The sequence below is a fragment of the Podarcis muralis genome, chromosome 1 (genome assembly GCF_964188315.1).
Source record: "Podarcis muralis chromosome 1, rPodMur119.hap1.1, whole genome shotgun sequence".
In the NCBI taxonomy this organism is placed as follows: domain Eukaryota; kingdom Metazoa; phylum Chordata; class Lepidosauria; order Squamata; family Lacertidae; genus Podarcis; species Podarcis muralis.
In genome coordinates, this window is record NC_135655.1 from 44,751,632 (window position 1) to 44,779,353 (window position 27,722).

Consider the following 27,722-nt stretch of genomic DNA (forward strand, 5'->3'; position numbering starts at 1 on the left):
ATTTCCCAGCATGCTGTGGGAGAGTGAAACCAAAACTCTCCATTGGTTGGGGGCTTTTCTCCGCTTCTAGCCGGCAGCGACGGTCGTGATTATTCAAAAATAGCTCCGGGAGTGGGATATCATGGCATCAAGTAGCCAGGAAGAAGTAAGGTAAAATACCATATGATCCTGCAGTAGTTGTTTAGCAAACCGAAGTTCAAATCATTGTGCATGCTTCTAAAGAGAAAAAATTGCTCTTAACCCACCTTTAAGTTACCTTGTTTTCTGACGTAGATACAGCTGGTAACATGTGAGTGGTAACATGCAGCGATAGATATGAAGTGTTATACTGTAATCAGTGCTTTTTTTCTAAGGGTACACGTACCCCTAAACATTTTGTGAATCTAAGTTGGGCCTCATTGAGGGGCAGTATTTCAATATGAGCAGGAAAATGAGAGTACCCCTAAACTTTTTTTTTAGAAAAAAAGCACTGGTAATAATTGTAAGAGAGTATTTACACAAGTAAATGAAAAATTAAGAATAATTGAAAGAAACAGCTAGAAGCTCATATTTAATATCTGTCTGATAACAAGTGATTCCAGTGTTACAGAAAAGAAAAGCAACAGTTTCTTATACCAAAATATTGCTAGCAGGCTCCATTTATATAACATAGTAACTAGAAAAAGGTGACTAGAGGCTACTTTTGCACAGCACACCCTTTATAATGGACAATCTGAGGTCACTTCTAGATGACCTGTTTATTATAATTTATCCTGATTTGCCCACACAAAGTTTGCAGGAAGATTATACATTGTCAGCTGTTCAGTATGCATTCATTCTGATATTTTGTGCAAAGGTTAGATCAAGCCATTGCTACCCCAGACTTTCCAATGCCTTATCCCAGCACTTTCCTAAGCACAAAAAGTCTTTTTGTTGTTCTTTTTGTTGCACTGCAGTGCCAACTTCACTTTAATTGCACAACCTGAAGTTGCTGGTATGGAACTGAATTCTACCCAGAAAACAGCAACCATCTGGAAGCACCCTGAGTCTATGCTAATATGGTCACCATGAGAGGGATGCTTATTCATTTTCTCAGTATCACCTTAAATTATACTGCATTATTTTTTTTCTAGTGTCGAAGAGGAGGCTGTGAGCAAAAGCAATTTTAAGACATGCAACCAAATTGCCTTCTACAGGTAAGGAATGTGAGTGTCTATCACTCTTAAAGGCACATGACTAGTGTGCTAACACCACATTGCAAACCATAGCACTATGAAAACGGAGGGCTAGATTCAGTTATCCTGGTGCTCTAGGAAAGCCAGGGAAGGGCTCCAGCTAGCCTGACAGCGCCTTCCCTCCCATCCTCCCCGCCCCCATACTCCCTCGCACTACCCCCAAATCTGGAGGGTTGGGAAAACCTCTAGCACAGGGGTGAAGAAATGGGATTATTTCATCATCTGGGAAGCAGAAATGCTTGCGCCAACAGAACTACAGTGGTACCTCAGGTTAAGAACTTAATTCGTTCTGGAGGTCTGTTCTTAACTTGAAACTGTTCTTAACCTGAGGTACCACTTTAGCTAATAGGGCCTCCCGCTGCCACCGCACAATTTCTGTTCTCATCCTGAAGCAGAGTTCTTAACCCAAGGTACTATTTCTGGATTAGTGGAGTCTATAACCTGAAGCATCTGTAACCTGAAGCGTCTGTAACCCGAGGTACCACTGTACCAGAAGTGCATAACATTATATTCTTTCCAGAGTTCCAGGACATTGCACCAGTAAAACAGTACTGTTTGTTGGCATCAAAACATTTTAAAAGATTTCCAGCATATCATAATGGAGAAAATACTGCATGTAATGGTCGCACACCGCTAAGTATTTTTTAAAAATCACGAATAGAGTTGGTTTTGTAAATAGTGAGATGTGTTTTGCTGCGGAAAGCTGTCCCAGAGAATTGAATAGCATTTTCAATTTTCAGGTTAGGATGATATATATTAACATATATTTGGAAAACCCTAAGTAGATAGTTGATTCCCACTGTTACTAGTTCATGAAGCTCTGAAAACATGTAAATCTGGGCAGCAATACTGTTTAAGCTGTTTTGGAATCAATGCGGTTTAAGTAGCCTAATAGTGAGCAGAATTGCACCCCGGATCATCAAATAAGTAATTTGATTGTGCTCTCTTCTTTATCCTTTAGGCGTCAGAAACGTTTATGTCCTGGGAAGTCCTTATACCGAGCATTGCTGGATACGGTGGAATTATCCCACAGCCATGTCAAATTCCAAATAGTCAGTGAAGAATGCAAGGTTGGCATATAGTCTGAATGTCACTGATCAAGAAAAAAAATGAACACTTTACAGATTATTGCTTATGTAATAGTGTACTGATAATATTTACCCAGATAATATTCATTTTCTTAGATAATGTTTACTCAGATATTTACTGATGATATCTCAGGTAATATTTACTCAGTTTTGAGATTCTTGCATGACCAGGGAACTACCGATCTCTTGTGCAAGTGAGAAGTTAAAGCTTTACTTCCACAGCTAATTAATTTTACTCTGAGATCCTCTGAAGAAGTGGGTTCGTTTATTTGTTAAACCAATTTGTCTCCTAGCTTTCCAAAGTTCGTTACTGAAATTGATTTAAAAAAATAGTTTAAAATGTTAAAACATTGATTAAGAAAACCCTATAAGCCACAAATAAATGAAATAAAAGACACAGGGTGGGACCCAGTTGGTACCCTTGGGCTGGATTCAACTAAATAGTTGCGCCAGCGGGGGCCTGCACAAGTCCCATTATCTCAATGGGGCCTCTCCCCTTCCCCTCCTCCCATGCACCACCCAGATCAGCTGGCGGGGCAGAAGAAGCCCCAGAATAACACATGGGAGGAAGAGAGGGGAGATGGTTCCATCAGGCAAACAGAAATGCTTGCACTCTTTATCACTACTTTAAATTCTGCTTACCAAAAAGGAGGTGGGGCCATTTTGGAAGTTTCCCTTCGCTTCTGCAGTCTCCCATGGCACTCACCACCCTGACCTGGAGAGTCCTGCAACTCACTGGAGCTTAGCTGCAGTGGGGACAGTAAATGTTTTCCCTCCTATTCCAATAGCAGACGTTTCCACTGCATCGGAACGTCACCAACTGGATTCCACCGATAGCAATTTTGATGCATCCCCTATATTAACATTTCCTTTTCAGCACATTAACCCACAGTGGTGGTGCTGTAAAAAAATGTCAGTTGAGGTAAGGCATCAAGATTGTGTTTTTCAAATGGTTCAAGTCCAAATACTCTTAACATTATTATAATGATTATTTTAAAGAACAGGACCTGGTACAGATGCAACATTCCTAAACATGGTTATGGGGTTGGGGTCATTCTGTGGGTCTAACTGCTCCTTCTCTCTCTCTCTCTCTCTCTCTCTCTCTCTCTCTCTGGCACATTAATGCTCCTCTCCCCATCCTTTTTGGAACTAACCATAGTACAGTACTACCTCTGCAACAGGGTAAATGCTAGCTGGATAGCTTTGAAGCAGTCTAACCATGGTTAGACATTAGTTTGCAAACTCCGGCTTAATCTACCGGTAACTATGATTAAGCAACATCAGTGATGCACATGATCTCCCAGCTTCTTGGCAAGTATACAGTTAATCAGTTGTCTCAGATCAGTCATATATTTCTTACTCAAAAGCAATAATGCTAAAGTGTGAGAATTATTAATAACTATTTGCTACCCTGCTTTGCCATCACATACTCAAAACAACTCACAAATAAGATACTAAAGCAAATATAGAATGAATTAAAAACAGTGTAAACATTAAAATATTCTCCAAAAGTCTGTGGTTGGTTTGGACTTCCATTTTTATATGCTTTATCTTTGCTGCTGTGCAAACAGATGCATGCAAGAGGGGATTACCCGGTAACTGCCTGTATTTCTAGTGGCCCAAAACATGCCAGGAAAAACTCTTTCCACCTATTAAGGTAACTGTAGATACCTGAATCAATGTGATTCGTCAGCCGCATGAATATTTTAATTGTTACTCTTTTTCTGCTTATCCCCAGGAACCTCTTTTAGTAGAAATTTCTGAAATAGAGGGTAATATTTTCAGGCTTAAAATTAATGAGAAAGTGCCATTCAAACCAAGATATGAAGTCCCTGATGTTCTCATTAAAGAACCTGTCTGCCTCAGGTAAGTGATGAAGCAGAATTTGCTAAATAAGATGGAATCTGAGGACACATGTATGTGATTTGGGCTGTAATCCATGGGGTTTATTTCTGAGTAGATGTGTATAGGATTGTACTATGATATTTTCAGTGACGACATAAATTGAGTTACCTCAAAATCCAAGGGTGGGTTGTTGCTCCACTCACCCTTGCATATAATGTGTAGATCTATATGGCCAGAAATGCATATAAGTGTGAAAAAGTCATTTATGCCCTGGGAATGAAATTAGAAGTTGATGTTTTTTGTTCAACTAGAATTATCACTTTCTTAATTTGCAGCTGTTTGCATTTGGGAACAAACTTTCAAAGGTTTTATCTGTGACTGCAATTTTCCCCATTTTCCAGTCTAACAGTATTGCAGAAAGATGCAGACAAACTTGCATTGACTTGTGCTGATGAAGACCAGCAACTTCACGTCACTGCAAATCCTTTTCAGATACAGTTTGTTTGCAAGGGTGAGATTGTATGGAGTACAAACTCAAATGGCCTGCTGTATTTTGAGCACCTCCAGCCAGCTCCACAAAGCAGGTATGCTATGTCACTGTCTCCACAATCCAACTGGAGTTAAATTATCTTGGGATGCAGTCCTAAAACTTGCTAGTACATATTTGTAGGCAAGTCTATATATAAATATAAAAACTGATCACTCTTTTTTTTGGGGGGGTTAATTAGGAAATCTACATCGCAAGAAGAGAAAGAAGGATCAGCTAATTCCTCTAAGGTAAACTAAGCTTTTATTTGTAGAGTTTTGCCTTATGGATTCTCTAAAAGACAAATCAGTCCTTCTAACTGGGAATAGTTAGTTTAGCATTGCTCATGAATTCAATAGGCTTTCTTCCAGGGTGATGGAATTAGGACTGTGGCCTTAGTTTGCAGTTGACCAGAGCAACCCTAAACACTCTCTTGTGGGAGTGAGCCCCACTGAAATCCATGGATCTTAGAGCTGACATGAATACAATTGCCCTATAGCTTAGATTTGAATAATTTTTATCCAAGCAGGAAAATCAAGATGACTTGGGTCTCTGGGAAGAAAAATTTGGCAAATTTTCAGACATCAAAGCTAATGGTAAGTATTGTGTCTTTCAATTTTGCTTGTAATATCTGTAATATATGTATTCGTGTGTCATATGTTGACTGGATCACTTGCAAAAATAACCTGGCACTGTTTGTTCTGTAGCCATTTTTCCATAGCTGACATCTCTGCTTGTTATACGCTGTGGTTCAGATTGTGTACATTTAACTGCAGGGGCTGGAAATGGTGAGCACATATGTGCTAAACGCATCGGTTTTGTATACCTCTGTGATATACCATCAGGATATAAGCCACTAACTGTGCATATATATATAGTAGGTGACAAAGAACCTCATCAGAGGGCAGTTCCTGACAATTTTATGTGGCATATGTTTCCAGAGTGGTTTTCTGACTTCATACTCTTTCTTATACCATTTGTCAGGGATTATTGAGCTGTGATTCCCAAATTGCAGTGGGTTGGGATATTTGCATCCCTTTGCGTCCCTTCTGATTCTACAGTTCTATGATTCTTCTTACAGGTCCCAGCAGTATAGGCTTAGATTTTTCTTTACATGGATTTGAACATGTCTATGGAATACCTCAGCATGCAGAGACACTTCTCCTTAAAAACACCAGGTAATATAACTGGGTATGCATAAAACGCTGACAAAAGGGCAGCTTTGCCCAAGTCTCTGGAATTCTCTCCCGAACTGAGATTACCCTCCTTGTTGAACTTCAGGCACACGATTAAGCCTTTCTTCTTCCATTGTCTGTGCATTGGTTTTATGTATGCTGCTTAGAAATGTGAGTAATTCAGTGGTATTTTAATGTATTGAATAAAGAAATAAATGTATCTTACTCTCTCCTTTTCTCAGTTTTCTCCCTCCTCTTTCCCATAGAGTTCTGCTGCCCCTTCAGTCTTCAGGCCTCTGACTCTCTTGCCACTGCCTGCTCTGTTCTTTTTCTTTAGCCATCCAGGGTGTTTCCTGCTGGGGGCTTGATCGTGTGAATGGGATATTGCAAGTGGGTCATTGGCAGCAAGTGGCAGCGGGGCGGGGCATGGTATTTCGGTGTTGCATAGGCGCCAGGTAAAATTGGCCTGCATGAGAAGCACCCGCATCACAATAAACACTCATCTGGAAGCAGCCTCTGCCTCTAGAGCAGTGTTTCCCAATCTTGGGCCTCCAGCTGTTTTTGAACTACAATTCCCATCATCCCTGACCACTGGTCTTGCTAGCTAGGGATGATGGGAGTTGTAGTCCAAAAACAGCTGGAGGCCCAAGGTTGGGAAACACTGCTCTAGAGCTTCCAACTCACGGCATGGAGCACTTTTTCTCTCCTTAAGCCCTATATGAGGCTTTCATCAAGTTAGTGTTTGAGGACACCTTTTCCCCCTCTGCCACCTCCACCAATCAAATCTCTGCTACAGTGCCCATTGCTTTCTTATGCCGTGCTTCTTCTGCACCCTAATTTTCTTGCCTCCCAGGCCCTTATCTCAGGCAGCTTCCTAGTCCTCAGCAGCATCGGTTCCATTTTTCTTCACACAGCTTCCCCTTTCCTAGGTTGTTCTCAGACATCCTGGAGTTTTTGTTTGGTTTTGGTTCTTGTTTTTTCCAAAAATAGAGAAGAGGATGTGGCTAATGGGTAGTCTATAAATGTAAAAAATGCTACCTTTTACTCACAAAAGCTGTATCCGCTAAAGAAACAGCTTTGTGTACAGTCGTAGCTTGGGTCTCAATTCCTTGGCTCCCAAACAAATTGGCTCTTGAATGATTAAAACCCGGAAGTGAGTGTTCCGGTTTTTGAAGGAGTTTCGGAAGCCGAACATCCGGTGTGGCTTCCGATTGGCTGCAGGACGCTCCTGCAGCCAATGTGAAGCCTTGCCTTTGTTTTCAAATGGTTCCGGGAGTCGAACAGACTCCCAGAACGCATCTGTTCGAGAATCAAGGTATGACTGTATTAGCAATTTGTTACTGACCTTTTCAAGTAGCAACAACAACAACAACAGCAACAACACTAACAATTTTATTATTTATATGCTGCCCATCTGACTGGATTGCCCCAGTGGTGTTGTTAGAACTTACCTAAACTTCTGTGTTACTGCATCAGCTCAGGCAGTGGCAGTGGAAGAGTACTAATGCGCAGGTAAATGATGGAAAGGGGCGTCAACGGAGGAGCCCTCCTCCCCTGTAAAGCCTCATCAGTAGATCCTTGCACATGGCATTGATATCTCAGCAAAGATGCCTGAGAATGCAGAGTGAAAGCAGGGCAAGTTGAACTTGACCATTGCTTTGTTTGATTAATTCTTTTCTTCCCTGAGAGCTCCACCCTAAGCAAACACTGTACATCTTTTCCCAAATACCTCATCTAGGAAAAGAAAATAAAAAAACCAGTTCTGGGGACAGTTTTATTTGGTGCCTCATCCCACACCTGTTTTCACACCTTGCTCTATCGTTCCTTTCAGGATTGCTGTGGTGTTTTGTGCTCTGCTAGGTTGATAGTGTGCAGATAAGCTAATAAAAGGTACAGAGGTGTCTAGGGATACCTAGACCAGGAGAGATCAGTGGGTTGCAGTCCTAAGCATATTTATTACGAATTGGATTTCGCTGAACTCACCTCTGAGCAAAGATGATTAGAAAGGGGCTGACAGCCTTAAACTGGAGCAGCAGTGACCTCACTGGGAGCCAGAATTGCATTCAGACAACTATAAAAAAAGAGCGACAGAGATGACAGTCTGTATTTATTCAAATCCCAGTTCTACTTGTCATTGTAGAACATGCAGAGTTTAAACAATACAGTATTCACCTCTGAAGTAACAGTGAGCTGAAGACTATGGTACAATCCTGTATATTTCTTTATTATTAATATTGAAGGCTAGTTGATTCACAAGAAAAGTCCCTTGGGATTTAGTGCCAAAAGTGGGTGGAGTTTTCAGCATGGCTTTGCTGCCTGTCTGCTATCCCATCTCTCTCTTTTCTGGCAACCCCCCCCCCAAAAAAAACCCCTCTCTTTTTGCCTTCCCCTCTTCATAGGATTTGATGATTTAGTGGCACCTCAGCTGTCTTGTTCTCCCCCGGGGCTGCAGTGATTGCTCCCTTACTTGCTTGTTCAGAATCAGGGTTTGGGGAAAGTGCTCTTGTTCCCTTTTAAGGCCCCTTACTACGTCACCTTGGGAAGCAAATGTGGACGTTCAGGGGCGTCCTCTGGGAATGTTGTTCCCCAGCAGCGTAGCTTGTGCTCACGGGTAAGAGCAGCATCACCTTCTCCATTCCAGCGCCTTGGAGGAGCCCCATCCCCCATCAAGTACAGTGCAATGCACTCCAGTTACAGCATAATGAACCATTTCTATGGACAGCTGCTTCCGCTGGTGCCGTTAGCAAGTATTAAATCTATAGCCATCGGTCTCTTGCATCGGACAAAAACAGAAGTAGCGTCTACCTCCAGCATCAGCAAAGTGCCCTGTGCAAACATCTTGTCTGTCTGTTCCAGCGATGGTGATGTCTACCGGCTTTATAACCTGGATGTCTTCGGATACAAAGTTCACAGCAAAATGGGCATTTATGGTGCCGTGCCCTTGCTCTTGGCTCACAAACCCGGCAGAACGGCTGGGATCTTCTGGCTGAATTCCTCAGAAACTCTGGTGGAGATTGCTACCAAAGCCGCAATGGAGGTGAGACCAGCCCTGGAATCTAGCTCCTGCATGGAAGTGCTTCTGCAGTGCATGGGGGTTAGTGTGACATTCTAGAGAACTCTGCGAGCAATGCAGAATGGATGCTAAGTGGGCATCCTCTCACCTCTGCACAAAAGGCGGAGTGATGACCGGCACCTCGAAACTCACCATGTGGGACCTCCATGTGTATCAAAAGCCATACCGTTACCTTTTTCTGATTGCTTTGTTTGACAGGTTTTGTCCTCCAGAACTCCAGAAACTTCGAAGCAGAGAGTGCTTCCTCAAACTGATGTGCGCTGGATGTCGGAAAGTGGGATCATTGACACTTTCATCCTAATGGGGCCCCAACCCTTTGATATTTTTAAGCAGTATGCACAACTGACAGGTACTGTCTTACAATACAAATGCGGGTGAAACTCGAAAAATTTGAATATCGTGGAAAAGTTCATTTATTTCAGTAATTCAGCTTAAAAGGGGAAACTAATATATGAGACAGACTCATGACATGCAAAGCGAGATATGTCAAGCCTTTATTTGTTATAATTGTGATGATTTTTTGAGTTTCACCTGTACATCCTGAAACTGCTTTAAGTGGCAAGAATAAACATTAAGGTGGCACACCCAGCTTGTGTATGTAAGAGAGAGAGAGAGAGAGATCTATTTCTAAGCAGTTAAAGATATACAGTGGTACCTCGCAAGACGAATGCCTCGCAAGACAAAAAACTTGCTAGACGAAAGAGTTTTTTGTTTTTTGAGCTGCTTCGCAAGACGATTTTCCCTATGGGCTTGCTTCGCAAGACGGAAATGTCTTGCAAGTTTGTTTCCTTTTTCTTAACACCGTTAATACAGTTGCGACTTGACTTCGAGGAGCAACTCATAGAACACGATGTGGTAGCCTTTTTTGAGGTTTTAAAAGACTTTGGTGATTTTTGAAGCTTTTCCAAAACTTTCCCGACAACGTGCTTCGCAAGACGAAAAAAATCGCAAGACGACAAAACTCGCGGAACGGATTAATTTCGTCTTGCAAGGCACCACTGTAGAACCATTGTAACAGAGTCGGGGGGGCAGAGAGGCAGAGAGAGAGAGAGAGAGAGAGAGAGAGAGAGAGAGAGAGAGAGAGAGAAGCAGCAGTAGCAGTTCACTACCGAGTTCATTCCCCCATCTGTCTGCATCTACCACATCTGTGTCACAGCTTCAGCTTCACTGACAAGCCACTCACCAAAAAGGAACATCTCCCCACCCCTGTATTTTGTTTCTGTCTCACCTTTCACATATCGTGGAACTCAGGACAGTGTTATGCAGGCCCAGATCTGCTTAGCTGCAGCAAGGAGGACATACCATGTGCCTTCAGGATGTAGCCCCTGGCAGGTGAGCAAATAACTGCTCACAAAGCTACATTAGCAGCCCGAAGCACTTTCTAGTTTCAAAGTAAGGGAAAGGATTCTGTGCTGCTTTCATTACAACACGACTCTTCTTGTACACTTTTAATGCCTCTAGTGCAGCTGAGAAAGTTCAAGCAAAAATAAATATTTAGCACTTAATTGTGACTTTGGTTTTAATTTGGATGATAGCATTGTTTTCCCTTTCTCCCTTTTTTTGTTGTTGCTAGGCACTCAAGCCCTGCCCCCACTCTTCTCCCTTGGCTACCACCAGTGCCGCTGGAATTACGAAGACGAGGACGACGTGGAAGGGGTAGATGCAGGTTTCGATATGCATGACATCCCATATGACGTCATATGGCTTGACATCGAGCACACAGATGGCAAGCGGTACTTCACATGGAATAAGGAGAAGTTTGGCAATCCCGAGAGGATGCAGAAGCAGATACTCATGAAGAAAAAGCGCAAGGTGAGTAACATAAAGAAAGTAGGGAGAAAAAATTTGTTTGGAGGTCTGCAGCTCTTGTGGCCTTCATGTGCAGCAGGCAGACCCAGTCTGCCCCTGAGGTGGAGGATCAAGCGCTCGCTTCAGATGGTGTAAGTGAAAAAGGCAGTGCTCCACCTTCCTGACCACTTCCACTGCTGTGAGGGTGGCATTCTGGCATGTGGCATTGCTGCTTGTCTGCCCTACCCTATACCCCACAGAAGCCAAGCAGTAAGGCTTCCAGGAGCACCCCAGCTCCTGCCAAGTTTGGCAAGAGCCAGGGTGGGCAGGAAAGGAGACAGCAACTCCCATTTCACCTCAGGTGGTGAAACAGGGAGGGCCGCCCCTGATCCATTCACATCCATAATTTAAAAACAAATCCTTTGGTTTGGATGCAAAGTTGCTATTCTGTGAACAAAAACATAAGGGGGGGCTATGGTATACAGCACAGTTATTATATGTGTGGTGGGGCAAATCCACTCTCACCACACTGCCGTCATTGCTGCTTACCTGGACAGGGGCCCTCAAGGTCAGGGTTGCAGGGCAGTGCTATTGGTGCAACTTTGGGCTTCTGACCACACTACCTGCCCCAGTCCCCTGCAGGTAAGTAGCATTGGTGTTGGTAAGGGGGAAACAGTTCTGTGGCTCCACACCACACCATTATGGCTCAGAATATTTGTGCCGTCTCCATGTTAAGGTTATTCTACAAGCTAAAATCAAGTACTTCCAATGGTCTTTAAGGTAAAGGTAAAGGTACCCCTGACCATTAGGTCCAGTCATGACCGACTCTGGGGTTGCGGCGCTCATCTCGCTTTATTGGCCGAGGGAGCCGGCGTTTGTCCACAGACAGCTTCTGGGTCATGTGGCCAGCTTGACTAAGCCGCTTCTGGCGAACCAGAGAAGCGCACAGAAACGCCGTTTACTTTCCCGCTGGAGCAGTACCTATTTATCTACTTGAACTTTGGCGTGCTTTCGAACTGCTAGGTTGGCAGGAGCCGGGACCGAGCAATGGGAGCTCACCCCATCGCGGGGATTCAAACCGCCGACCTTCTGATCGGCATGTCCTAGGCTCTGTGGTTTAACCCACAGCGCCACCCGCGTCCCCTCCAATGGTCTTAGCCATTTGCAAAGCCTAGGTGCCCCATGAGATCGTTAGAGCCTTCCAGCAGCACGTTTGAATTAATACTAAACTTGCTGTAGCACATTAAACAATCAACAGTTCTGAAATGCCAGGAGAAAGTGGGAGGCAGTGCCATCTATCATCAGCTGCCATTTGGGCAGGATTCCCAGAGAGAGAGGGAGAGAAATGAAGACCATCTCAGGGCTTGTTCCAGCTGGGCATTCTCCACTCCTCCCCTCTCCAGATATACCTTCAACTGTCCTGGTGACTTTTTAATACATTGATACTGTCTGTTGCATTTTTTAAAATATGTAATTTAACATTGCCTGTAAGCCACCTTGGACCAATTTGTATTCTGAAAGACAGGATGTAAATAATGGTAACCCATACATGATAATATTGTGCCGTCTCTCATGTTGGCAGCTGGTCGTCATTCTGGACCCCCATATTAAAGTTGATCCTCTGTATACCATATACTCACAAGCAAAAGAAAGAGGTTACTTTGTAAAAGACCGTAAAGGCAAAGATTTCGAGGGTGTCTGTTGGCCAGGTAATAAAGCCCCTCCTTTACTTTTACAAATCTGATAACTGACATTTGTGGATGTTAAAACTTATTTCTATTTATTAACAAATTTTATTCTGTACATTAATTGTGTGCGTGATATTGTCTTTCTATTCTCCTTTTTCAAACCTGTGTTGAAAACTTAATGTGATATATAATTCCTTTTTTAAAAGGGTTAAAATGGTTTTTTATGGTCAGAAGTTTGAAGAAAATAAAAAAATGACTTCTACTCCTCACTGACATTTTTTTAAAAAGCTCTTGATTCTTAATTTCCTCAATACCTCTAAATTTCTTTAAACAGGCATTGTATTTGTCAACCACAGCATGAAGGCCATATGTTATTTATTTAAATCTTTATAAGCCGCCATCCAGACTCAAGTCCTGCAAATGTCATAATTTCCTCACACCTGCAGGTCTCTCATCTTACCTGGATTTCACCAGTCCTGAAGTCCGAGAATGGTATGCAGATCAATTTGCCTTCAGCGCATATAAGGTTTGTGTTCTTTTCTCATGACCCTGTGTGGCAAGATCCTTGGCAGAAAAACCAAGCTCTTAAAAAGTAAGAAATAGGGACTTTCATTTGATGACCGAGGAAGAGGATTGATCGAAAATATACTAAGATAAGTGAAAGGTTTCCACGCAGTCATTTCCGCATATGACACCAAAGGGACAACTTGGCTCATGCAAGTTCCATTGGAGAACTGTAACGTCTAACCAATTTCAAATCCTTTTGTGTTGAACGTGATATGGGAATTTTACTATTTGGGATGCTAACCTGGAAGGAAACTTGCTTGTGTTGTGCATGTTCTTCATTCATTCTGGTCCCAGTTGCCCAAGGGTGCCCAAGAAAAAGGAAAAGAACCCTATAAGCATTCTGCTTAGAAACCTCCAAAGAAGCCAGCAGCTGATAAAAAATGTAGGGTTGCCACTGTCAAAAGCAAATGTCAAAGCAAATATCTGAGATATACTCATTGTATACGGTGGTGCTGCCAAAACTCAAAATTATGCAGTTTTCAGGTTGAATCTATTAAGAGTTTATAAATAGGTACCAAGACCAGTTCTCATAGATACTTAAGAGATTTAAAAATAACAGAGAAGCTTTATCTGAGCTTTTATCATGGGATTAGAATTTTAACAAGCTAATTATATTGCTGATGGGATTAGTTTTCCCACCACTAATTCTAATGGGTAGATAAAAAGGTAAAGGGCCCCTGACCATTAGGTCCAGTCGTGGCCGACTCTGGGGTTGCAGCACTCATCTCGCTTTATTGGCCGAGGGAGCTTCCGGGTCATGTGGCCAGCATGACTAAGCCACTTTTGGCGAACCAGAGCAGCGCACGGAAACGCCGTTTACCTTCCCGCTGGAGCGGTACCTATTTATCTACTTGCACTTTGACGTGCTTTCGAACTGCTAGGTTGGCGGGAGCAGGGACCGAGCAGGAATTCAAACCGCCGACCTTCTGATCGGCAAGTCCTAGGCTCTGTGGTTTAACCCACAGCGCCACCCGCATCCCTATGTGTATCCCTAATCTATCCCTAATGGGTAGATAGATCCCACCTATTCTTGAAGCCCATAAGAGTCCAAGAGAAGCTTCTCTGACAACTGCTTTCCTCTAATAATAATAATAATAATAATAATAATAATAATAATAATAATAATAATTTATTTATACCCCGTCCATCTGGCTGGGCCTCCCCAGCCACTCTGGGTGGCTTCCAAAAGAATATTAAAATACTGTGATACATCAAACATTAAAAGCTTCCCTAAACAGGGCTGCCTTCAGATGTCTTCTAAAAGTCTGGTAGTTGTTCTCTTTGACATCTGGTGGGAGGGCGTTCCACATGGAGGGCACCACTACCGAGAAGGCCCTCTGCCTGGTTCCCTGTAACTTGGCTTCTCGCAGTGAGGGAACTGCCAGAAGGCCTTCGGTGCTGGACCTCAGTGTCCGGGTAGAAGAATGGGGGTGGAGATGCTCCTTCAGGTATACTGGACCAAGGCCGTTTAGGGCTTTAAAGGTCAGCACCAACACTTTGAATTGTGCTCGGAAACATACTGGGAGCCAATGTAGGTCTTTCAAGGCCGGTGTTATATGGTCTCGGCGGCCGCTCCCAGTCACCAGTCTGGCTGCTGCGTTCTGGATTAGTTGTAGTTTCCGGGTCACCTTCAAAGGTAGCCCCACGTAGAGCACATTGCAGTAGTCCAAGCGGGAGATAACCAGAGCATGCACCACTCTGGCGAGGCAGTCCGCAGGCAGATAGGGTCTTAGCCTGCGTACCAGATGGAGCTGGTACACAGCTGCCCTGGACACGGATTTAACCTGTGCCTCCATGGACAGCTGTGAGTCCAAAATGACTCCCAGGCTGCGCACCTGGTCCTTCAGGGGCACAGTTACCCCATTCAGGACCAGGGAATCCTCCACACCTGCCCGCCTCCTGTCCCCCAGAAACAGTACTTCTGTCTTGTCAGGATTCAACCTCAATCTGTTAGCCGCCATCCATCCTCCTTAGAGTAGTCTGCTTTACATTTTTGAGAGCTTTGTAAGCATGTGTATACCTACCCAGACTCTGTGTGTGTGCGTTAATTGTGGATTAAACCAACAGCTTTTATGTAATTAAAATGTTGATAGGGTTCTTCTGAAATCCTTTTTGCCTGGAATGATATGAATGAGCCCTCAGTCTTCAGAGGAGTAGAGCTAACCATGCAGAAGGATGCTGTCCATTATGGCAAATGGGAACATCGAGAAGTCCATAATCTCTATGGTTTCTACCAGGTATGGCCTTTGCAGGTGAACAGTTTCAATTCCAATCCTCATCCTACTAATTTGTGATGATTAATTATTTTTATTGTATATTTTACATTTTAACTCTTCTTAATTAAGAATAACAAAAGCATACCATTAAATGATAGTTACAGTAATTTATCGTGGCTTCAACAAGAAGTATGTCTCAGAATTGTCTTATACTTTGCCTTGTACTAGTCTAAGACTGTACAAGCCCATTTCCCTCAAAAACAGATCATTCTTTTCTGTATTCCTTCCATGTTTAAATTCATCTGTTTACTTTTAGAAACAATAACCCTTCCTGTATGAAGATCGTGTGTTTAAAAAATCAGTCTTGCCAGCTCCTGTTCTTTCCTGTACAAGCCACAGGGCGATTGATTCATGTCAGCCTTCTCTGTTGCTGTTTGAAGGTGTTCTATCCGGCTCTTCTCAGTCCAGAAATGCTGTTGTGTTTTTACTGTTCCTGGCCTTCTCTCTGTAGTAGAGTTATAACAGCTGTGTTAAAGCAGACATGTTTCCCTCTGGTGTGTTTCAGCAAATGGCAACTGCAGAAGGACTGATCAGACGAAGCGGGGGGCTGGAGAGGCCTTTTGTTCTCACACGCTCGTTCTTTGCTGGCTCACAAAAGTATGGTAAGCATAGAATAAGGAAGAATGATGATTAACACGACTTAGCTCCCCTTTTCAAGCATCCTCTTCAAACATCAATTAAATCCCCACACAACCATCAAACTCACTGAGTTATTTTGGGCTAGTCACCATCTCAACCTGCCCTATCTCACAGTTCACAGGCTTGTTGTGAAGCTAAAATGGGGGGAAGGGACAATCATGTGTGCCACCAAGAGCTCATTGGGGAAAGGGCAGGATGAAAATGTAAGGAATGAATGAATAATCTTTAAACTTTGCTTCCCCAGTAACCAGGCTAACCTCAAATATAGTCTTGTTTTATAATCAGGTGTGTGAGAGAGAGACAAGTTCCCCAAATGTACAGAAAATTCTCAGATGTCTGAGGGTGTGGGGGGAAATGCAGAAAACCCTTTGTATCATCTAACAAGTCTAAATAATCATATTCTAACAAGTCTAAATAATCATATTCTGTAACAATTTAAAACATTTCTTATGAATGAAACTTTCTTCTAAGTCTTGATTGAAACTTACTAGGTGTGTCTTGGGAGCAAATAACATTCTTTTGAGGACAAGATTCTCTTGGGGTTCCTCACAATACTATTCTCCTTCCCTCCTCCTGAGGGACGTTGGCGGAATTCATTTTATATCTTTGCACAAGGATTTTTGAAATCCCGTCAACAAATCACTGTATCTTTTTCTGTTGGTTCCCAGGGCCTCAGAATTAGGTCTTTGCCAGCTCGTGCTATCTGAAACCCCTTTAGCTTGAAATGCCAAGGATTGAATTTGAGACTTCAGATATTCGGAGCATCTGTCATGCTGTGGAGTTGTCATAATATTAAGCTGTTGCCTCTTCTTGTACTGCAAATAAGTTAAAGAAGGAATGTTATAAGGAACAACTCAAGAGTCTAATAGGGGTGGAAATAAGTAATAAATAGCAACTTAATATTGGGCTGTAGCTTTCAGGCTTTCACAATAGGTAGATTTTTAAGATGCTGAAAACCCAGATTGTAACTCACTCATTGATGTTCTGAGAGATCGTGTTATTATCTCAATGACACGTGTATTGAGTGCTGTCATAAAAAAGACACATGTGCTGATCAGACTGAAATCAGTCTGTTTGCCAACTTCCTTTTCAGAGGGTGAGGATTGGGCAGAGGACCTGCTGGCCTGATTTTAGGGTGCATTTCCTCTATCCTTGTTCTTCTTAAATCAAGAACAGTGTGACAACTGACACTGATCTTGTCACCATGCAGACACCAGAACAGGGATCAAATGTGATGTATGGCTGACCTATCGCACAATGCAGTTCATGTGAGTCATTATCAAACAGCTGATAGGGGTAACATGTGGATTTGTACACCTGCACACATATAGCATGAGCCTCATGCTCATCTGCTTAGAAGTAAAACCTATGGATATCTTTTGAACTTAACACCCAATGTCCACAAACACAGTCTGTGAACTTGATATTTCTAGGTGCCGTATGGACTGGAGACAATAAAGCAAAATGGCAGTACTTGAAAATCTCTGTTCCAATGTTGTTGACAATCAGTATGGCAGGAATTTCTTTCTGTGGAGGTAAGGGATGTGTTGGGTTGCAGTCTCCATCTTACTAAGCAATTGAGCTCATTTCACTTGTGCCTTTTCAAAAGCCTCAGTTATTTCTATGAATAGAAGTTTCACTGTATTGTTTTAGGTGCTGCTTGAAATCATATTTATTTCAACAACAGTATCCAGACAGAGTTGAGTCTTAGTTTACTCTTTCTTCCTTTTTTGCTGTTTTTGTCTGGGTATCATTGATAATTATTTTATACTCCTTAATGTATACTGCTTAGAGATTTCTGTTGATTAACTTTTTTCTTCTTAAAAATCTAAATAAATTAACTTTCATATGGTGAGTTATAGCTGACCTTAAGAGGGCATCCATCCACAGGGAGCATAGGAAACTGCCTTATACGAAGTCAGATCATTGTGCCATCTAGTCAAGTATGGTCTCTGATGACAGGCAGAGCCTCCTTAAGGTCTTTCGTGGCCTGATCTGTATATTCCGGGGTATGAACCAGGTGCTTTTTGTTCCCAAAAAATCACAAACAGCTTCCTTGGTGGGGTAGAACCACCTGTAGCTGCAAACTGGAAATGACATGGCTCGGTGGTAGAGCACACACTTTATAGTAATGGTTACCTGGATAGCTTAGTTGGTTGCAGGTTTGATTCCCATGTGGGACAGCTGCATATTCGTGCATAACAGGGGGTTGGACCTCCTCTCCCTCCTGCTAAGTGGCAGTGACACAATTTGCAGGAAGCTAATGTTGTAGCTCCTCCCTACCAGCTGAGCCATTTCTACAAAGCATGTGCTCTACCACTGAGCTTAACATCCCTTCTCCTGATTTTTGGAATACAGTGGTACCTTAGATTACATACGCTTCAGGTTACAGACTCCGCTAACCCAGAAATATTACCTCGGGTTAAGTACTTTGCTTCAGGATGAGAACAGAAATTGTGCTCCGGTGGCGCGGCAGCAGCAGGAGGCCCCATTAGCTAAAGTGGTGCTTCAGGTTAAGAACAGTTTCAGGTTAAGTACAGACCTCCGGAACGAATTAAGTACTTAACCTGAGGTACCACTGTACATGCATATCCAGTTTGGGGTCACAGGTTTCCGGTAGTTTTCTTATTCCTTCTTCTCTGAAGTAGTTTCTGTGTAGGGGGGAAATTGCTTTTCTGAAAATACAGCCCAACTGGGAAAGAATCTGGGAAGTTTGCGTTTTCCAACCCTTTCTCAGAAACCAATTCATACTTTTTCTGAAATCCAGCTGATGTGGGCGGATTTATTGGAAATCCAGAACCAGAGCTGCTAGTTCGATGGTATCAGGCTGGAGCCCTACAGCCTTTCTTTAGAGGGCATGCCAATATGAACACCAAGCGCCGTGAGCCCTGGTTGTTTGGTGAGGAGAACACGCGGATCATCAGAAATGCTATCAAGGAGCGCTACTCCCTTCTTCCATATCTCTATGCTTTGTTTTATCGAGCACATAAAGTTGCAGAGCCGGTCATGAGGTAAGCTCGGAATTAAAGAGACTAATTTCTGCTTCATAATTCATTATGGGACTACTATAAATCCTAGTGAATCTTAAATGATTAAAATAGCACCTAAATAACATTCAAATTATAAACAGAAAATAGTGACCCTTGGTTTCTGATATGAATACTAGTGCACGTCTTCTAAAAAGTCTTTGCTGCTTCCACTTTATTCCTTTACATAGACCTGTTTGGGTAGAATTCCCCAAGGAACTGGAAACGTTTGGCATCGAAGATGAGTATATGCTTGGTAAGTTTAAAGGTTGAAGGAACCTTTTATAAAACATGGCAGTGGTGTAATCAGAAGATGCAACAGCTGTGACAGAAAGGCAACACACAAACTGGAAGGGATGAGGGAGATGTCTCATGTTAGTGGTTAGGATTCATCCAGAGAACTCTGAGGAGATCAGGCTTATAGTTTCAGAATTCCCAGTCTTCCATAGACCAGAAGTGAGGTTGCTTCATTCTGCACTCGTTGCTTCCGGTCTCCTTGGCTGGCAAAGCTAGTTAAACAGTCCCTGGTCCTCTCATGATGGGTATGGAGAGGTGTTCGTGGGAATCCTTCCTAGGGACACACCCCATACTTTCAGGAAATAACTACAGAAGAAGAAATGTGAACTCAATGAGTGTTCTGATAATGAGGTATCTGAAGAAGTGTGCATGCACACGAAAGCTCATACCAAGAACTAACTTAGTTGGTCTTTAAGGTGCTACTGGAAGGAATTTTTTTGTTTTGACTATGGCAGACCAACACGGCTACCTATCTGTAATGAGGGGAAAGTAATTCTAGCATTTCCTTATGGAGTGCAACCTTCCTATTAATCTTTGCCTCTTAATCTTAGGAAAGAATTGAAGTTGTTTTATACTATGTGTTGAATAATTTTTCTCACATATTAATGCCAATCACTTCTGTCAGCTCAAGGCTATCCTCTATAATGCTGTGGATAGCAGCCTGGGTTTGGGTACCAAAAGCCCATCTTCAAATTCCAGCCCAGTCAGGAAGCCCCTGGGTGGCTTTTAGCAAATCACTACCTCAGAAACTACAGGGTTGTTGTGAGGACAAATTAGATACAATTTGTAAAGCATATTTGAACACTGGAAAGTTTTGTGAGAAAGGATTAATTGTTAGGAACCTGCTATTTGCATATTCAAACAAGACCTCTTGCATATTCTAGACAAGTTTAAAAAAAATAATGGCATAGTCACACGTCTAATAGAAAAGAAGGTACTACTTTTCCAAATGCTATACTGAATCCATGGTAGAAATATCAGCAAATGGCTAAATAATGATATAATCCCATAGTAGTATCGCTTTTCTTCTCTATGTAATTCAGGAAATGCTTTGTTGGTGTATCCAGTCACTGAACCAAAAGTCACTGCAGTCAATGTCTTTCTGCCTGGCCCTCAAGAGGTAATGAAAACTATTATCAATTCCTTTATTTCCCTTTTTTATATACCCTTGTGTTTCTATGGGGCTTTCAATGAAAATTAGGCTACTAGGCATTTCTGCAATAGATATAAGTACATCATCTGGGACTACACAAAACAGCCCTCACCATAATCAGATTTAATCTAGGCAATAGTCTAATAAAAAATAAGTTATCTAGCTTCCTCTGAAACTTCTGCACAGCATTCAGACAAATAGTTTATCAGCCTTGTTTTTATACTGATTTATATTTATGCTGTTGTTTTATATATATTTGATTGTTACTCAATATGAACTTGCTTTTTGCAACAAAGAGCAAGGCAGGAATGTTTTAAATAAAATGTATTTTAAACATTCAGTAAGAGTTGGACGTCAAATTGCAATGGCTAATACTCCTTCAGTTGCATCCCTCATGGTGCACCCACAGTGACCTATGTTTCCAAATGGCTTCTAGACTGTTATAGAAAGTGCTGCAGCAGGCATTGTGCGTATTCAATACTTTGGTTGATATTTGGATGGATTTTGGCAATCAGTGGGGTAGCTCCTTGTGTCCTGCTCTCAAACATGCTTGTGGCAACAGCACTGCCTTCTTGTCCCAATTCAAGATGCTGCTTTGCTTTCCTAAAAATTGCAATTCCAAGCCCTTCATAGCCTTGGACTTACATTTCATCCGATGCATGAAGTGTAACATAATTCAGCATAACACTTCATGCATCGGGTGAAATGCAGGTCCCATGAAGGCCTTGGAATTGCAACTGTATATTGTATGTACACACTGCAATTGTACGTACACATTGGGTTGTACCTAGCTCTGTGTGAATAGCATTCCACTCATGCAACAGAACTTTTGCTTCCTCTGCCCTCCCTTTGCCTCCCCCAAAATCTGCTCCAAAATGCCCCCAAACCCTCTGGAGTAAAATTTGAGGATGCACGGGGGACTGCAGATGAGACAGAAGAGTTCCTTTGCACAAGTGGAAGTCTGTTGCATGAGCAGAACGACAGCGTTGGATACAACCCATTGGTTTTGGTTTTTTTGAGAGGGGGTGTAAAAAATTGAGGTTAGCAAGGTAAGGAGGTGTGATCTAAATTTGTAGAACTCATTCAGGGTTCTTCCTTTTTCCTGTTTATTCTGCTGCAGATCTGGTATGACTTTCGAAAATTTATCCGTCTGGAAGGTCACGGCACAGTGAAGATTCCAGTCACACTGAACAGTGTACGTTTGTGTTTTTATATCACTGATTTGACTAATTGTGGGGGGGACTTGCTTCAAGACTTGCAGATAGGGTTGTATATGCACCCAACATAGACAAGAATTATGTTTGAATCTACAAGGTTAAGAAGGTACTATGAGGAAAGAATTTTAATGCAAGAATAGGCTCGAAGGCTTAACCGTTGAAGGCTTTGAATACACTCACACCTTACATTACAGCATTTATCTAGAAATATATACATATAAAAGCATACAGACATCCAGTACAGTGGAACCTTGGTTCCCGAATGGCTTAGTTGACGAACAAATCGGCTCCCGAACACTGAAAACCCAGAAGTAAGTGTTCCGGTTTTCGAACGTTTTTCAGAAGCCGAATGTCCGACGCAGCTTCTGCTTGAGTGCAAGAAGCTCCTGCAGCCAACTGGAAGCCACACCTTGATTTTCGAGCAGTTTGGGGAGTCGAACAGACTTCCAGAATGGATTAAGTTCGAGAACCAAGGTACCACTGTAATTCTATTTGTTATTCCTCAGAACATGATTGTATTCATTGGCATCCATGAAATAAAAGTATAAACTATGAAATAAAATAATAAACTTCAAATCATTCACAAATGGTACTGTATTGCAGTTTCACACAAGGCTATGGGAAAAAGAGTATATGTACAAATAGTCTGATTTTAGCAAATTTCGAATGTATAAGTAAATATGAAATTTTATTTTCCTTTCAGAGGCTACAAAATCTGTCATATTAAATATATAGTATCTGTAATCTCCTATATGTGTCTACTTCATTGTTTTACTCCCATATAAGGGTGTAGGATGCAACCCAAATCACTAAGACTGAAATCCTATGCATGTTCATTCAGAAGTAAGCCCCTATTAAGTTTCATCATATGTAAACAGTTACTCCCTGAAATATAAGACACCTATGCAATTGGGATTGGTTAACTGCTCCAGAAAAGAAAGGTGCACAGGACCAGGTTTGTGGGATTTGTATTGATGTCTGCTATCCTTCATTCTAAGGAAGCTTACTGTATTTAAAATTTTTCTGTCCTTTCCTGTTTGCAGATTCCTGTAATGCAGCGTGGGGGAACTGTTATACCATTAAAGACTTCTGTAGGAAAATCTACAGAACTGATGGTAGATGTTCCATATGAACTGCGTGTTGCCTTAGATACAAAGGTACTGTGAAATTATATTTTATACACTTACTTTGTATATTTTGCTAGATTTCTAAAAAGTGCATGTACCCACTGGAAATTTCCAGCCTTGTATCTGTTCTGACCTTCCATTTTGTCATCACTACGCCCTTGGTTCCTGTTTTCCCTCTGTAAGCAGCCATGCCTTTTCTCCTACACACACCAAGAATAAACTAGATCTCAAAATTAATTTAAATTTGGGCAGATTTAAACATGAACCCGACAAACAGTTTTCAGTAAAATCTACTTGTGTATGGTTACTACAGTCAAACCTCGGTTTCTGAATGCCTCCATTATCGTATGTTTCGGCTCCCGAATGCCGAAAACCCAGAAGTAAGTGTTCTGGTTTTCGAACGTTTTTCGGAAGCCAAACTTCCAACACGGCTTCCGCTTGAGTGCAAGAAGTTCTTGCAACCAATCAGAAACTGCGCCTCAGTTGTCAAACATTTCGGAAGCCGAACAGGCTTCTGCAACGGATTACATTCAACAACCAAGGTTTGACTGTCAGTGACTTTTTGTTTCTTTTCAAAAGCCAATTTTGAGGGAGAGCAGGGGGAGGAGAGGAAGTCCCTTTACCCAAGCGGAAGTCCTTGCACACGGCTTCTACTGACAGGACTCATTTATTATCTGTCTCTAGTCTGAATGTATATAGATTGGCCTTAAGATCTTCAGAAGTGTTTTGAACCATTCAAAAATCAACACGTGGCAGTTAGTAGGAGTAACCCTGTACAGCTTTGTTAGCTGTTTGACATTTTTTCTTGCTGTGTAGGAATCTGCAGCGGGTGAGCTTTATCTGGATGATGGCCATTCGTTCCAGTATCTCCACGAGAAGAAGTTCCTGCTCAGGAAGTTCACCTTCCACAAGAATGTCTTCTCATCTAGGTAATGTGCACTGAAAAAGCAGAGGCAGAAGGCGGTGTTAAGAGTCCTAGTTTAATAATGAGAAATAATTTAATAACTACACTGTGAGCTGGGCAAAATACGTTTTGTCCACCGCTCACAACGTAATGAAATGTTACATAAAGTGGATAACAGTTGCTCTGGCATGGTCCAGATGTAGTTAACATAGTAGGAATTTACAGTATTTAGGGGGAAATAAAATGACTGACAGTCAAATTAGTGCAAAGAGTGAGCAGCAAATCCTACAGGATTGGCTAGTAAGAAACACAGGAGAAATTTGCTCTGCTGATAGCTGTTTCTCAGTCCACAAGTCATAAAGGGTGTAAAAGTCTTCCCCAATCTGTTGCCTTCCAGATGTTGCAAACTACAACTCCTAGCAGTAATGGCAGTGGTTGATGGGAGTTATAGTTGGAAACATCAGGTGGGGTTCAGATGGTGGAAGGATCTTGGGGTCCCAAATTTTAGCGGCACTCAGTACGATGCCAAAATTCAGCGTCCCTTCTCTTTCGCTCCATTCTAAATCATAGTTGCAGCATCCATGGAGGCAACCCCAAGACTCCAAACTGGTCGTGCTCCCCTAAAGCCACCTCTGTGTAGAGTGAATGGTTCATCCTGTTATGATTCTGACTATGCCACACCATTTCCAACAAGGGTCCTTTTGGGAGGGGAGGAGTATAAAGAGGCTTAACTTATTTAATTTAAGTATTTGTTTAAAATACAGACTGCTTTTAGGGGTTCACAATATAGCTAACTATTTTCCAAATACCCCTCACGTATCCATAGATTTTCAAAACACACCTTTTTAAAAATAAACTGCTATTTTTATTATTGACAAGGCAGTATGCTAAAGAAGAAAACATACACAGTACACACATGAGATGTAGCCATTTTGTCATATACCCTAGATTCTGATTCTGTCTTTTGATTCTCACAGGTGTGCAGATGAAAACGGGCAATTTCATACAAAGTGTGTAGTTGAGCAGATATTGATATTGGGAATAAAAAAACAACCATCTTCTGTGACGGCTAGCATTCATGGTAAGAGACAGAAATATTTTACGCCATCTAAAGATGCTTCTTAAGATTCTTCCATTCTAGAGTCCTTCAGTGCAGTTAAGGCACTGGTTTTCCTGCTGCACAGAGACCTAACAGTGGAGCAGGGACAGCAGGAAGCAGTGAGCATCTCTGTGCAGAAGGAAGTCCCCTTGCTTCCTCTTACTCCCCCATCTCCTGTGCTGCTGGAGATTTTTGGGAAGGTTTGGGAAAAAAACACCTGAAGAGGTTCAGAATTGAGTTGATTTCCCAACCCCCTTTCAGCTACACAATCAGATCCTGAGGTGTTTTGAGTGGAAGTTGGATATCAGTTGGAGAAGAGGAATTATCTGAAAGCACACGCTTCATTTGGAGCACTAATCAGTCCCAGTTTGTTTTCATTATTCCAGGACTTGAGTGATGCTGCTGTATGAGAATTGTTACGATCAAATAAACCACAGTTTAATCCTGTAAGCTAACTAGGGCAGGGCACACAAAAATACTCAGGAATTGCAGAATAGCAAAGAATATGGTGAGTGAAATAACAAAAAATGTGTGGACTCTCACACGCCTAAGATGCACACAGAAAATTGGATCTGAATGACCCATTTGCAAGCTAATGTCCCATCTTGACACAGCCCCAGTGATATGATCTAAAGCAGCGGTTCTCAACCTGTGGGTTCCCAGATGTTGTTGGACTACAACTCCCATCATCCCTAGCTAGCAAGGCCAGAGCTCAGGGATGATGGGAGTTGTAGTCCAACAACATCTGGAGACCTACAGGTTGAGAACCGCCGATCTAAAGGCTCATCCACACACATGCTTGTCCCATGCCTAGAAATCAGTTTTGTGTTTGCCTCACAGCTTTCTCCACTCTTTACTGCTGATTCAGAACAAATGGCAATCTTCAGAAAACCCAGCTGCGATTTGGTCCAATTCAGCGTTAAAGAGTGTGTCTTCCCAGGAGAAAGCAGCAGGGCAAATAGAGGTTTAGACAAGCTCTTATTGTAAGGGTTGTTTGGTGTACAGGAGTTTGCTTCAGAGCAGCAGGGGTAACCTAGGGTTGTGCTCTGATCAGCCTTATGAGCTTCATATATGTCTTTCTTCAGTAGATTTTTTAACGTGTGTGTTTTTAATTCTGTTGACATTCAGATGGGAAAGACCAAGCAGTGGCTTTCACATATGATGCCAAGATCTCTGTGTTGACCCTTCAGAAGCTCTCACTAAATGTTGGCATTGACTGGGTGCTTCATATCAAGTGAAAGAGCAGAACCACAGAATTGGAAGGAAAGCCGAACAATAATGGTTGAGGGTGACTCGGCTCGCTCTTTTGAAATGGACAAAACATAGTTATATTTAATTAATTGAATTATGACTTTCTGATACCATTTGCAACAACTGTTATGTGAAGACGGCTGGCTTCCAGGATAATTGTGGATTTGTGCCTCAGAGCCATGCAACAATATCTGGAATAAGTGACGCTTTCTTGCTTTTTTAAAGACTTCTGCTCTAGACCTGTTTTTCAGCATTATGAAATACCAGTTTCTTATTGGTATAATGAATATTTCAAAGAAGGTAATAGCCTGGAAGAATCACTACCAAACCCACCAATGTAAAACATAGAATATTTTCAGCAAGATGGCATTTGACAGGAAAAATGACAACTGTTTTTTATAATCCATATTCACTTCCTACAGAGACTTCCTTATCCATAGAACAATGTCCAGTTTTCTTACTTGGGGAAAAAATGAAGTCTTGGGCGAACATTCATCAGTTAACATAGTTCATACAGCCTGTATCATTGTGGACACTGTGCTTCCATTGCAAGAACAAACCAAACAAATATTATGATGAATTTGGAGTGACTGAGATATGACAGAGAGGTCCCCAATGGATCTTTTAAGCATTTGGCTGATTCAGACTTTCCTTTCCTGAGCACTTCAGTCAGATCAAAACACAAAGCTTCACAGTTTGTCTTATTTTATAATGTACAACTAAACAAGTTGCAACCTTCTTGTGCCGCCCCATATTATAGAATGATTCATATATATTGCAGAACACATCAGAGTACAGTACAGTGGTACCTCGGGTTACAGATGCTTCAGGTTACAGACGCTTCAGGTTACAGACTCCGCTAACCCAGAAATAGTACCTCGGGTTAAGAACTTTGCTTCAGGATGAGAACAGAAATTGTTCTCCAGCTGCGCGGCGGCAGTGGAAGGCCCCATTAGCTAAAGTGGTGCTTCAGGTTAAGAACAGTTTCAGGTTAAGAACAGACCTCTGGAATGAATTAAGTTCTTAACCCGAGGTACCACTGTACTGGATTCCATAAAAAATAAAAATGAGCATTAATAAAAATGCCAGAAATCCAGATTAAGGCAAATCTTAATTGGGCCAACCAATATATTACAGAATAGTGTGCAAGATATCAAATTCTAGACAACTTGCAGGCAGAGCATTATTCCTTGAGGGAACATTCCCACAACTGTTAGGTAAAGTTATCCAGTTTGACTTTTATTGACTCTCTGCCTAGCACACCACCTAAAATTAACTCGACTACCTAGTTCCTCTTGATTCTTATCAAGGGTATGTTTCACTTAAGGGTGGAGACCAGACCTGGGTAGAAGCCAATTTTTACATTTGCAGAGGTGGGGAATCAGCTATTGTTACGCTAAATTATTGTTCCCACAATTGGTTTAATCTAATAACTTGCATAGTAGCTTCATTTTAATATCTGCTGCTTCCTCCTCCATTCCAGCTTAATAATGTGACCAGATACAGATTCTATGGCTTCAACAACAACAAAAATAACAGTTTTTAATCTCACAAGCTGCTCAGTGTCATAAGCAGGTGCCTCACTTACAATCAAGATTTCTGTTTTATAATAGGTTTTTAATAATAAAAGGAAATAAAGAATCTCTCTTACTTCTCCTGCTACCTTTTATTCACTGCCTTCCAGTGCTGAGCATGCAATGCCTCTCAAAGAAGGGGAGGCAGTGTCTTGTCCAAGGTTTTCCTATCTAGAAATAAGCTGGTTGCATTCA

General features: G+C 41.9%; 3 protein-coding genes across 4 annotated transcripts in view; 2 read left to right on the plus strand and 1 right to left on the minus strand.

The window, feature by feature from the left end:
• TMEM87A (transmembrane protein 87A) overlaps positions 1–7,380 on the minus strand; it is a 39,323-nt gene extending 31,943 nt beyond the window's left edge. Inside the window, exon 1 of the mRNA XM_077927238.1 lies at positions 7,300–7,380. The gene's annotated coding sequence lies outside the window, so the exon portion shown is untranslated. The remainder of the gene's footprint in view (positions 1–7,299) is intronic.
• GANC (glucosidase alpha, neutral C) lies at positions 1–27,598 on the plus strand. Of its 2 annotated transcripts, none has more exons than XM_028723869.2 (24): positions 1–150; positions 1,113–1,175; positions 2,176–2,284; positions 4,041–4,168; positions 4,549–4,731; positions 4,876–4,924; positions 5,200–5,269; positions 5,755–5,851; positions 8,705–8,885; positions 9,120–9,270; positions 10,495–10,733; positions 12,292–12,418; positions 12,844–12,923; positions 15,058–15,201; positions 15,746–15,842; positions 17,313–17,414; positions 18,647–18,890; positions 19,097–19,161; positions 20,246–20,322; positions 21,476–21,550; positions 22,616–22,729; positions 23,516–23,628; positions 24,581–24,684; positions 25,831–27,598. In XM_028723869.2, exons 1-24 carry the CDS (start codon positions 122–124, stop codon positions 25,938–25,940), a joined length of 2,751 nt encoding a protein of 916 aa, XP_028579702.2. In that variant the 5' UTR covers positions 1–121; the 3' UTR covers positions 25,941–27,598. The 2 variants fall into 2 exon arrangements, with proteins under 2 accessions (XP_028579702.2, XP_028579710.2); XM_028723877.2 differs by having other exon boundaries at positions 5,203–5,269.
• The window catches only part of CAPN3 (calpain 3), a 29,495-nt gene continuing 26,369 nt past the window's right edge, over positions 24,597–27,722 (plus strand). The window contains exon 1 of the mRNA XM_077927249.1: positions 24,597–24,684. The gene's annotated coding sequence lies outside the window, so the exon portion shown is untranslated. The remainder of the gene's footprint in view (positions 24,685–27,722) is intronic.

What these genes read in the sequence shown, in the direction of transcription:
- GANC (XM_028723869.2), top strand. Translation starts at nt 122, where the DNA reads ATGGCATCAAGTAGCCAGGAAGAAGTAAG. An exon ending in AACCAAATTGCCTTCTACAG is followed by an intron (nt 1,176 to 2,175) that starts GTAAGGAATGTG and finishes TTTATCCTTTAG; the next exon opens with GCGTCAGAAACGTTTATGTC. An exon ending in GTTGCAGAGCCGGTCATGAG is followed by an intron (nt 18,891 to 19,096) that starts GTAAGCTCGGAA and finishes TCCTTTACATAG; the next exon opens with ACCTGTTTGGGTAGAATTCC.